This window comes from Dreissena polymorpha, chromosome 3 (genome assembly GCF_020536995.1).
Source record: "Dreissena polymorpha isolate Duluth1 chromosome 3, UMN_Dpol_1.0, whole genome shotgun sequence".
Lineage (NCBI taxonomy): Eukaryota > Metazoa > Mollusca > Bivalvia > Myida > Dreissenidae > Dreissena > Dreissena polymorpha.
In genome coordinates this window covers 65656814-65669856 of record NC_068357.1, presented here as the reverse complement: position 1 = coordinate 65669856, position 13043 = coordinate 65656814, and the positions used below count along the sequence as shown (strand labels likewise).

The 13043-nt window shown below is 34.5% G+C and overlaps 1 protein-coding gene across 2 annotated transcripts in view; it reads right to left on the bottom strand.

The window, feature by feature from the left end:
• LOC127874525 (rotatin-like) overlaps positions 1-1798 on the bottom strand; it is a 96283-nt gene extending 94485 nt beyond the window's left edge. Inside the window, exon 1 of one of the 2 annotated variants that reach the window (XM_052418893.1) lies at positions 1297-1798. In XM_052418893.1, the coding sequence (XP_052274853.1) occupies positions 1297-1369 (73 nt within the window). In that variant the 5' untranslated portion in view covers positions 1370-1798. The remainder of the gene's footprint in view (positions 1-1296) is intronic. The other variant, XM_052418892.1, reaches the window with a different exon arrangement.
• Positions 1799-13043: the final 11245 nt, after the last annotated feature.

Here is a 13043-nt window from a genome sequence, read left to right as displayed (position 1 = left end):
ACTTAATTCTGGAACGGTTGCGAAGAAAAACAAATAATGCGAGAATATTTAGTGCGATTCGCTACACAATTATGATGTCATTGATATAACTTTTCCTGAGGTATGTATTTACATGTGATTAAGCATATGTCAAAGTGTTTTTGATTTGTTCAAGGTCATAAATAGCATCGCGAAAATATATGTCGCGTGGCAAATTTTTTTGAGACGTATCCATATGTGGTATTCTTATGTAATTTTATGTCTAAATTCCCATATGTATGAACGGTCAACGCCCGCTTTGCGGGCTTTTGCCCGTATTATCGGACGAAAATCTATGTCGCGTGGCAATTTTTTTTAGACGTATCCATATGTGGTATTCTTATGTAATTTTATGTCTAAATTCCCATATGTATGAACGGTCAACGCCCGCTTCGCGGGCTTTTGCCCGTATTATCGGACGTTTTGTGTTGATTTTGTATGCACATGCGCAAAAGTGCGCATTACGTCACATTGATAAACAAATGGTCGCACATAAAGTGCATGACCTACTTGCCTACTTAGCTTGAAACAAATGTGCCGAAAACAGGTTAAAGGAATGCATTTATTGTTATTTACAAGGTTTTATGTGTTTTTTGCTATTACTTTTTGAATGCATTTATCAAAACGTGCATTTACACACCAAAAGTATATTTCCGTTTGTAATTTTGATGGCAGCAGACGCAGATTTTTTCGCCGGGTCCGGGTCACATGACAGTCATGTGACTTTGTATATGCTAGAGTAGTATTTATGAAGTGTCCGGTAATAGGTCATGTTTACATTGGCCGCCATTTTGTTTTGTCTGCTAGAGGTGACAATAACCAGGGAATCATTGTTATGAATTCTTGAATGATATTTGCTGGAAAACTTTACTGATAAGTTATTAAATGATTAAACTGTTAGTCATTTGTTAAAACAAAATGTTTTTGTCATTTTAAGTGTTTCAATTTTAACATAATTTAAGGTAATTTCTTAGGTGTTCGATAACTGGTTCGTCCACCATAGATACAACTTCTGACCAAGTTTGGTGAAGATCAGATGAAAACAACTTGAATTAAAGAGCGGACACTTAATACGGACCGACAGACAGACTGACAGACAAGTTCACTCCTGTATACCCCCCTAAACTTCGTTTGTGGGGGTATAACAATCACAAACGCGCTAGTACCAGTGAAAGCATAATTCATCATTTACTTTGACATTTCAATTTTGATTTTGACATCGATTTCATTTTTAAATCATCGCTAGTTACGGATATACTTAATAATAAATATTATTACCTAATTTCTTAAACAGCGAATTAAAATCGATATCTTGTCTCAATGTTTCTGCCATGGTTTTGTGTCCGATCATTTAAAACATGGCCTTTTTATTTTAAGTCAATTTGTCCGAACATGTTTCAAAACATCCGCCATACTGGAGAAGTGTCAAGGGAAGCAACTCCAGGTAGCAGAGGCTAAAGCACACTAATTGTCGAACTGTTTACCACACTCTGGATCAGAGACGATTAATTTTATTGTTTAAATCCTCTTACGGAGGTACGCGATGATCACCAATTTGAATCTCCACGCAATTTTCGTTCCATTCCTTCACATTCAATGACATACATTTGAACCAGCTATGCTGGTTCCAGTAAAATATCTGCGCGGAGGTTGAACCATTGTATTAATAGCGTAACGTCATTTTCATTAAGTCGCGCTGTGAATTCTTTAAAGCAATTTTAAAATTCTTATCCATCGGTTGGATGAAGAAAAGACGTTTATTTACTCTTAAATGCCTGACAACATTGACCTCACTTCTGAACTCCATTACTCGCATTAGCATAACTGATAAGTCTGTATTGCAATTTGCTATCGGTTTTGTTCGTGCACGTTTTGCACGAGTTTAACGAGGAAATAACAGTCAACTTGATAGGGACCGCTTCAATCAATTAAAATCGCGGCCGGTACGGAAACAATTATAATAATCGACTCGTAACGGTATTTTAGTATAATCATGCATGAAGGGCAGTGCCATGTTAATACTGGCGAGCTATATTTGTTTTTATCCTATTACCAGATGAAAATCGATAGTATAACAACGATCGTATAAATTTTAGCTTTATACTATCGCTATTTTTAGATCAGATTTCGGGTTTTCAAAAAATGAAGAATCCGTTTTTTTTATGAACTACGGAAAAACAAAATAATCAAAAATGCTATATTAGATGTTTATTTATGAAAAAAGGGGGAAATTATAGGATAAAAAAAATATTATGTGAGTTTTGGATAAAGATCAAGTTTATCATATAAGGCATTAGTTTCTATGATTGATGGCTTAGGTATGGCTTTAGGAACACGATCAGGAATTAACATATTGCTTGGAAATGTTTAAAAGTATGTATCATATGTATGACAAAGCAAACTCATGTGCACTGGTCAATGATAACTTATCAGAATTCGTTTGCAGTCAATCCAGAAAAAGGCGAGTTGAAAACGTATCGCCTATACTTTTTTTACTTTAATGATTTAAATGACGTTGTGTCCATTTAATAAGTATACATATTAATCATGTGTGTCTGAATCAATTGATAATTTATAACGTTATAATATAATTGTATTTTTCTTAGACGTTTCATGCGAAGTTTTGCTGTTTATGCAAAGTCTTATGCCTATAAATACAATTACATTTGTTTGATGCCAGACAGACAGACAGACAGACAGACAGACAGACAGACAGACAGACAGACAGACAGACAGACAGACAGACCGACAGGCAGGCAGGCAGGCAGGCAGGCAGGCAGGCAGGCAGGCAGGCAGGCAGGCAGGCAGGCAGGCAGGCAGGCAGGCAGGCAGGCAGGCAGGCAGGCAGGCAGGCAGGCAGGCAGGCAGGCAGGCAGGCAGGCAGGCAGGCAGGCAGGCAGGCAGGCAGGCAGGCAGGCAGGCAGGCAGGCAGGCAGGCAGGCAGGCAGGCAGGCAGGCAGGCAGGCAGGCAGGCAGGCAGGCAGGCAGGCAGGCAGGCAGGCAGGCAGGCAGGCAGACAGACAGACAGACAGACAGACAGACAGACAGACAGACAGACAGACAGACAGACAGACAGACAGACAGACAGACAGACAGACAGACAGACAGACATTTTATTAAACACTTGTACAAAGTACATCGTCTAAACACATACATTTACAAATAATATGTCAACATGCTAAGACATTTTCATTTCCGTATTTCCGAGAGAAAATTAAAAAAATAAATAATAATAACAACAACAAATCAACAGGAAGAAAAAAGATGTCAAGTAAACATAAATGACAATGCCATCTCTGTAGTGGAGATGAGCTAGTAATGAATATACATTTGTATTTGCAAAATATATTTATACAGACGCGGTTAACAATTTTTATAAATACAACTACTATTTGCTCTATGCGTATTCAATCACAGTTGACAATTTTAATGTAAATACAATTACATTTGTTGCAATCGATCAATTCAAACAATTGTTCCATATGTATTCATACATAAATAGAACAACAAACATTAATTTGTATTGGATATATCACGAGCATATAAAATTTCAGCCCGCATAGTGAGTGATTCTTTTATAAAAAGTGAAAGCTTAATACGTTCTGCTCTGTTACTTGATTTAAGTAATTTTAAATACTTATATACTGATGCCCTTATATAGTTTTTACGTTTGATATATTTTTTCTGATTATTTCATATCTCGGGCACACAAATACAAAGTGATATTCATCTTCTATATCGTTTGTGCTACAAATTAAACAGTGTCGTTCCTGTCTCGGTGTATTATTTCTTGCATATCTACCTGTCTGAATACGTAATGGATGTTCCGACATGCACAGTCTACAAAAATAAAATCTTAGACTTTTGGGAAGAGCATCAAGATTTATTTCATACTCCAGCGTTTGCTTGAATTGCATATAGATTTCTAAAACAGAGCTCTTTTCTAGGGAACCAAACCATTCTTGTTTGAAGAAGTCAATCACACGTTGTTTAAAAATGTTAACGAATTCGTTAGGGTTAATGTTGTGAATGTTATTAAACACATCAGCAAAACCATGGTTTTCCAACATCAGTTTAATATTATATACCCAGTTACGGTTACCCTTCGAACAGTTATCAAGTGCTTGTTCGTAAACCTTTTTTAAAATAATCTTATCTGTAGCTATAAACTAAAACCAATAATTTAACATACGGATGTACCTATTTACATATAGTGGGTATCTACTCAATTCACCATAAACTGTGGCATTTCAAGTATTAGGTTAAACATTAAGTATTCTTGTACAGAATTTTAAGTGTACTCTTTTGAATTCTTTCGATTTTGAATATCCCCATGTTTCTGCTGCATAATTTAACGTAGATCCAACAAAGGCATCGAATAGTTGGCAATAAATTCTAGGTTTTAAATCAAATTTATTACACTTACTTAATAAAACATTCATGGCTTTAAATGCCTTACCAACTAAGTGCTCTAGGTTGATTTATGTTAAAATTACCAGTATAGTTAAACACAGTACCTAGGCAATTAAAAGCATTAACTACTCCAATTTGGTGCCCATTATAATGCCATTTTTCAGATTCTAAAAGACCTCCACGTTTCCGGAAAACCATAATTTTCGTTTTTCAATGTTAACCTTTAAACCCCATGAATCACAATATTGATAGAGCTTATTTAAAAGATATTGAACTTCACTAGGTGTTTTACAAATAATCGCCATATCATCGACAAAAAGCAAAAGTATTAAAATAATGTCATCAATAGGCATACCAGATTGAATATCTTGTTGAAGGAACATTTCTAAATCTTCAACAACTAGGGAAAACAATAATGGGGACATTACCTCTCCTTGACGTAAACCAACGGCATAATTAAAATAATCAGAGAAGTTAGAGCATGATTTAAAACATGATTTTACATTACAATACATATCCTTAACAATTCTTAAATTTTTGCCCTGTATTCCAGACTTATACAATTTTAGCCACATACCATTTATATAAATTGAATCAAAACATTTCATCATATCAACAAAAATAACGTTAAGCCTTTTGTTTTCAAACAAATAATCCTGAACAAGTGAAAGAGAATAAACATAGCGTCAACTGTAGAGCGCCCCTAGCGGAATCCAATTTGGGCGTCGGAAATTATATTATTTTGTTCACATACATGTTCGATACGTTTATTTAAAACTGTAGTACATTTTTTAGATAAACAACTAACAAGAGTTACGCCCCTGTAATTATTAACGTCAGCAGTTGAACCTTTTTTATGTAATGGGATAATAATTCCATTTGTCCACTCCTCGGGGGAAAAGCCCGAATCAATAATTTTGTTAAAAATCTCACATAGATGATCTGATAAAATATCAATAGTTTCAATAAAGTACTCGTTTAGCAAGTTATCACATCCATAAGCTTTGCTACGTTTCAGCGATTTGAGAGCAGTTATGATTTCTTCTGCGGTAATCGGATTATCAAGTCCAGGGTAAACAGTATTCGGTATATTAAAATCATTGTTAATTTTGAAATTCTCTGCCTCTTCATTTACACAATCTAATAAATGTCCCCCTAAATTTATGAAATAATCTCAAAAATCATTTAACGTTATATTCCCAGTGTTTTTACTTGAAAATGATTTGAAGTGTTTCCAAACATCCTTTGGCTGACTGTTTTTGATACATTCAAGTTCACGCATTTGCTTCTAAAAGTGAGCATTCTTTTTCTTCCTTATTATCTGTTTGTAATGTGATTTACATTCACATAAACTAATTCTATTCAGTTCCGATTTTTCGTTATTAAAACTATTTACCGCATTAAGGCGTTTATGTAAATGTCTCTAGAAATTTTGCATTCAGTATCAGACCATTTAGTATCAATGCGCTTACACTCATAAAAATACGTACTTTCTTTATAAAAACTTTTTTTGGAAAATAATGGGTTTGCAATCTCTTGTAAAATATTTGTAAAGTCACTAAGCATACTGTAGACGGATAATCTATCAGTACAATTTGTGTTATTAACAATCACATTAAAGTTTGAAAGATTTGCAATTACACCCGATCGAACTTGATCTCTTAACTGTTCATTCCATTTAAATTTTGTTTCTGTAAAAGACGAATCTACTGAAATAACATTGTTACATTGTAAAGAAAACAATAACGGTGCATGATCAGTAAAACTACCAATAGTGAAATTGTTAATTTGCGCAAAAATGCAATCACAAGTAAGCAAATAATATATCACAGAACAACCGTTATGTGAAAGAAATGTATAATTGTTCGAATTGCCTAGTCGACCGTTTACAATGCGCAGACCGGTCGCTATACATAAATCCAAAAGTTTAATCCCGTGGTTATTGTGTCGGACATCAATTGAGGCCCTACTTGAGGTGCTATCAGGTGTGTAATCAATATCATCCATACACAAATTAATTTTATCATGTTTAATACAATCATTCTTTTGACCTACCCTACTATTAAAATCTCCAAAAATATACACTGCTCCTAAATTACTATACACATTAATTGGCGTCGCTTTGGAGAGCGGCGACTAGTATGTAATGCATTTTTTTTTCGCTTATGGGAGGAGAAGTTATTTTACGGATCAATGTACATGTATATATTTTTGTTTCAAGAATATCTTGCATAGTGGGGATTTTTTTGTGTGTAAATTAGTGTAAATAAGTACTGCATTTGTGCCTATTACATTTATTACAACATTTATGGCAATAATGCAAAGCTAATTGTTTTAATTAATAACTGATCCGCAACTGATCACAGGGGAAAGATCACAGGGACTGGGCAGATACGCGAAACTTTCTGGTTTTGTATAAAAACAAAACATAATCAAAAGAAATTTATTTTGTGGTTTTTCTAATTTGCTTATTTAGTGGCGAATCAATGTGGTACGATATTTGACGACCTATCGCGCAAGCAAGTTTATTGGAAGGCGTAGTGGTACGAAAACGTACAATGCATTAGTTTATTAATAGACCTATAATAACGATCGCTATACACAACTTCACCAAATAGCAGTACATAAATGATGTCAGTCGGAACAGCTCAGTTGGGAGAGCGTTAGACTGAAGTTGTTTACGCAACAATCATCGAAAGGCCCCCGGTTCAATCCCGGTTCCGGCACGAACGGAACAGTTCGGCGGCTGACTTTTTTTTTCAGAAGGTTAATAAATATATTAAAGTTTCATTTTATGTAAACATTTTAAAATCCGTTTTACTACAATTGGACATTTTTATTAAAGGGGCCTTTTCACAGATTTTGGCATTTTTTTAACTTATTCATTAAATGCTTTATATCGATAAATGTAAACATTGGATCGTAAAAGCTCCAGTAAAAAATCAAGAATAAAATTAAAAAAAGGAAAAGAACATTGCCCGGACCAGGTTTCGAACCAGTGACCCCTGGAGTCCTGCCAGAGTCCTGAAGTAAAAACGCTTTAGCCTAATGAGCTATTCCGCCGAGTACACATATTGACGTATTTTATACCTTATATAAGCAATCTTCGTAGTTTCACAAAATTTAACGACAAAAACAGAACTCTCCAAATTATTCAATCGTTTCGCGTTGCAACGCTTTATAATTTTTAGGTTTTAAAATCGTCAAAAGATGCATATAATGGCTATATTAGACCATGGTAAATGTTCAGTATTACTGTTTCCTCACAAATATCATAACTAAAACGAAAATTTGCGAATTTGAAACAACTTTTTTCAATTTTGTCAATTTACCAAAGCGTGAAAAGATCCCTTTAAAATTAATGGATGCCGCGCGGTGACAACGTTAATTAAAATTTCTTATATCACTTACATATCTTATAAAACATACACGTGTTTTTATATTAACAAATAAATGCAAACAACACATCTATTATCCATGTATTTTTATGGTTGTCTATCATAGGCCCTAAGTACTATGCCTACCACATATAGAGCGCGAAGCGCGACACGTTTTATTGATTGTAACAATGAGTTGCGATAAAGGAAGCAGCAGCTTATCAAGAAGGAGCTGTGTCCCAGCAACCCGTTTCCCTAGATTCAATCACTCCTCGGATTTTGTTTTAAGAACCACATGTAGAGCGCGAAGCGATCACGTATTACTATCCACGTGGTATGGACCCTTTAGCATTTTCCGACCATTACGTCCATAGTAATCATCCTTAGAATTTGAGAAATTTTGAAATCGTTGTTCGAAGTCCAAAATTTTCATCCGATTGTTCCCAATCTTGCACAGGTTTTTTTTTATCAATGAGGACTCAACCCAAGCTTTCTATATGAGCAATATCGGACCATAAGTCCAGAATTTGTCTCTTTGAATTTAAAAATAAAAATGAAAAACTGCTTGGTTAGGTGATTATGTCAATATTTTTCATCAGATTCTTTCCAAACTTACAGTGTCTTCATATCAATGAGCATTTTTACCTCATTAAAAATGAGAAACGTCGGGACAATAAGTCCAGATTTTTTTCTATTAAATTTGACAAAATAAACAATTTTCACTTGTTTAAAAGATTTCACAACTTTCGTCTGAATCTTTCCAAACTTGTTAAGTGTTTTTATATCAGTATTACTCGAACCCTATTGAAAATGATGAATATCGGAGCAATAAATCTATTATGATCTTTTACTGAATTTCAAAGTATTGTGAAAAGCAGCTTCTTTATGCAATTTACAGTTTTAATTAAAAAAAATTCTCAAATTTTTACAGTGTTTTCATATCAATGAGTACTCAACCCCTATCGTAAATGAGCAACGTAAGAATAAGTTCAGAATCATCTACCCTTGAAGTTGAGAAAAATATGAAATTACGCTTACAAGATGAAGCAGATTTTTTAAAGCCTACACAGTTCTGTTCCATTAAGGAAAACTGAACACGGGTGCCAGTAAAAAAAGGAAACCGATGTAAATAAAATGAACTATTAAATATTAGGGGGTTACAACACAAAATCATAGATAATGGTTATTTGGGAGTTATAACACATCATTAATAATGTTTATTTTGGGGTTATAACACAAAATTATAGATAATGGTTATACCAGTATCTTTTTCTATTTTGTTTAAAATTAACTTCATTGAGTGCCTTTAACACTGAAATTCCCGACGCCCTTTGATGTTTTGCATCAATACTTATCTTGTATCATTCTCTAATGAATTAAAAAGGTCGACGTTAAAAATATTATAAATTGGCGATTCTTCACCCCAAATATATGCACCACATAGATAAATGTTTTGTTCAGTATGAAAGAAATCTCGATCAAGCTTAAGCCAGACAATTGTATCGTAACTGCTCTGAACTACTTCAATTCCATTTTTTAAGTATTCCTTGTAGTATAATATTAAACCACCGCTACTACGTTTAGCATTTCTATGTTGGTATTTTCTATAAAAATTATGAGAAATATAACCGTTTAAATCAATGTTAGAGTTTGAATTACACTAAGATTCAGAAATAAAACAAATATCAGTTTTACCTAATATATTAACAAATTCAGCATTTTCTTTTTTGTCCCTCGTTAGCCCGTAAATGTTCTAGGAAATAACCGAAAGTTCATCTCCTGCGTAGTCCTATTGGCTCACTGGTCGACCATCAATATACAGCGTCCAGGCTCGCTTGCCATCCCTCTTGGCTTCTTTCATCTTCGGAACAAGACGCCGCCGTTTCTCCTGAATCTCAGGAAGAAATTGTTCGAAAACATTGAAAGGCGTGCCTTTCAACTTCGGCCACTGACGCCTCACCACCTCACGATCTTTAAAGAAGGCAAATTTCGCAACGACAGAGCGCACCTTCCCTGTAACCGGATGCGATGGTGAACGGTGGACGCGCTCGAAGCGCAACGCATCGACTGATTCCTTTGCAATTTTAAGCTTCTCCTGCAGAAAGGCGCACAGCTTGTTCTCGGTGACCGCCAGAGGTTCATTTCCGGTTGTGTTGTCCTCGTCGATACCGGTGAAGATCAGATTATTCCTCATCGATTGTGACTTTAGGTAGGCCACATCTTCACTTAGCTGTTGTCTCCTCTTCTCAAACGTGTGAATCGACTGATTCCTTTGCAATTTTAAGCTTCTCCTGCAGAAAGGCGCACAGCTTGTTCTCGGTGACCGCCAGAGGTTCATTTCCGGTTGTGTTGTCCTCGTCGATACCGGTGAAGATCAGATTATTCCTCATCGATTGTGACTTTAGGTAGGCCACATCTTCACTTAGCTGTTGTCTCCTCTTCTCAAACGTGTGAATCTAGGAGCCCGATACCGATATCTGTTGAATCGTCCTTGTCTTCGAGTCGCATGACCTTCTCCTCCGTGCGTTTGGCACGTTCGTCAAGCGCTAACCAAATATTTGTCAATTCTGACTCGAAAGCCGACACCTTACGATCCAATGAATCTATGGCCCCTAAACACTTCTCCATTATTGCTCCTATTTAAAAGTATGGATCTGAGGTGAGTGGTATTGAACATGTTGATATTATTGACAGCTAAAGATTTTAAAATTGATACTCAAACTTAAATCAATTACACCAACTTGTATGATATTTGGTGATTTCAATGTTGTTCTTCTTTCATTCAAAGTAAATAGCAGAATATTGACTTATTCGAGTAAAATTATAAATGATAAACATTATTCAATTTCTTTTTGGTTACATACTATTTGTAACCAACTGTATGTTAATGAAAATATGACTTTTCCTTGACAATTATATGAAGAGATTAAAGATAAATAAACAAAATAAATAAAATGATGGCGTAAAACAGTAAAAGAATGTAGTAAATGTTAAAAAACAACAGAATTTATAAACATGATTTTATTTTATGCATGAGTATTGCTTTAATATTTTAATTGCCTAATGACCAAGCAAATGAGTTCTGTAAATTTATATAAACACATAAAAATGCATACGAAAAGATGAAGTTCTTATCTTGTAGAAAGATATCAAAAAGTATTTCCTTAATGTATCCAAAAACCGAGTTGGTTACGCATTTCGCCATCTTTTTAAGTGTAACTTTTTTACCAAATATAGAAAAACACTTATATTGTTTCCGTCAAACGCATTTCATTTTAAATTTTGCAAAACTTGCACTCTAATGAAAGAACCTTTTTGTTAATTATAGTAACGGCATATTCTGTATTGTTTGAATTATTTTATTTATACGTGTTTCTTCTCATTCTCGAACAATATTACCCCATTTTTCTGCTTCATTTTGTTATGTTACGTTGAATCATTTGTGTATGTAATGGATGGTGCTTGGATTACTATCGTTGCTTCATGTCACCAAATTAGCACGTCTTTGGTTAAGATCTGGGCAAAATTTAATCGTCTGTCCGGGATATTGCCTATTTTCTTTTGCGACATAAATATTCGAAATTCCATTAGATATTGTATCACTGTCTATCATCACCACCGGAAATAGATTACCAGCGAAGCGAAAGTAAACAAACCAACCATGGAGTGCTGTCAGTATTTACCTAAAATATCTAATAATAACTCACCCCTGGATAACCAGTGCATGTTAGGCATCTTACAGAAAGATTACTCTGTTTAAAAATGTGTATCTATCTTGCAATTCGTATTGATGAAGCGTTATTTACGCAAATTTATGACTGCTTGATACCGAGTTGAAATTGGAACTTCTCGAAGAAACAGCTTTTCTTTCATGATTACATGGTTTGCCATCGGGTATGGAGTTGATTTCCTATTTTCATATGCAATATATACCATCTTAACGCTATTTCTTGTCTTGGTTTGATTATTGTTCGTGGAAATCTATAAAATAAAAATAACTGTAGTGTACGGCAAATAGTTGTTTATGGCAAAAGTCGTGTACGGTGAATAGTTAAAGTCATGTACGGCGAATAGTTACAGAGTATTGGCCAAAGTTGTCGCAAATTAAAATGATTTTAAGAAAATATTTTTTCAATGAACATAAATGTTCTGAAAAGCGTACTTTTGCCCGATTTAATGATGTATAATCTTAATTTTAAACTGTGTTTTTGCCCCCGATTAAATACGCAAACACAGCACATGTGCTGACTTAGCGGTTGAACGCTACAACGCAGTGAACAGAAAGTCAGCCAAGTTCCAATAATTACACGAGTCGAATATAAAATCCTGATTGAAAACCACTTGTAAATAAATATTTTATCGATTCAAATTGATTTTGAAACATAAATACGATGCAATACACCAGAATCGTATTAAACTAGAGTACGGACTGAACAATGGTCGATCGATTTATCATCCCACCGCATTGATATCTGCATGCTCTATAGAGAATAACAGGTTACTGTCTGATCTTTTTGTTATATATCAGCCAAGGCTTAGAATACCATAACGGCGAGGCTTATTATTTTTTCATTACCGCATTGATTTGTTGCGTTTTTTTTTATAATATGGTATGAACTGAGATCGCCCGAGTGTCTTACACAGGTTTTGAAGTACATTGTGTATATTCATTTCAAATGAAATGTTGAGGAAATCTTGCGTAACCTAAGCCCAAATGATAAATTCTTATTTTGCATTGGCTAATTAGCAAATTAAATGGAGGCAATAAACGCATTTTGCTACGATATTAACCGAATATAAAAACATTTTAGTATTGCATCTTGAGTTAAAATATAAGGCAGATACAGCAGTTATTTAGTCACCTCTCGAAATGAATAAATATTGCGTTTGCCTTAATATTTGCCGCATGATGTGCACTTGGTGACATGATATCAAGGTCACCTTGAATGGAAATCGCATTTTGAAGGTTTAGTCTCTGACTTCAAACATATAATGGCAAATGTTTTGTTTACAAACCGCAATAAAGCAAAATCTAAATAATCATGTTTTACAAATTGCATGTAAAAACTACGCCTTAGTAAAATACGTTTAGACCATATATTTCATTAAAATTAACGTAAAAACAAACATGCCTTTGCGATTGGAAATTTACATATTTCAATTCAACGAACGGATATATGCCATGTGAGGGAAAATATATTATATTTGGCTTAGAATCATCGATAACTAAACGCA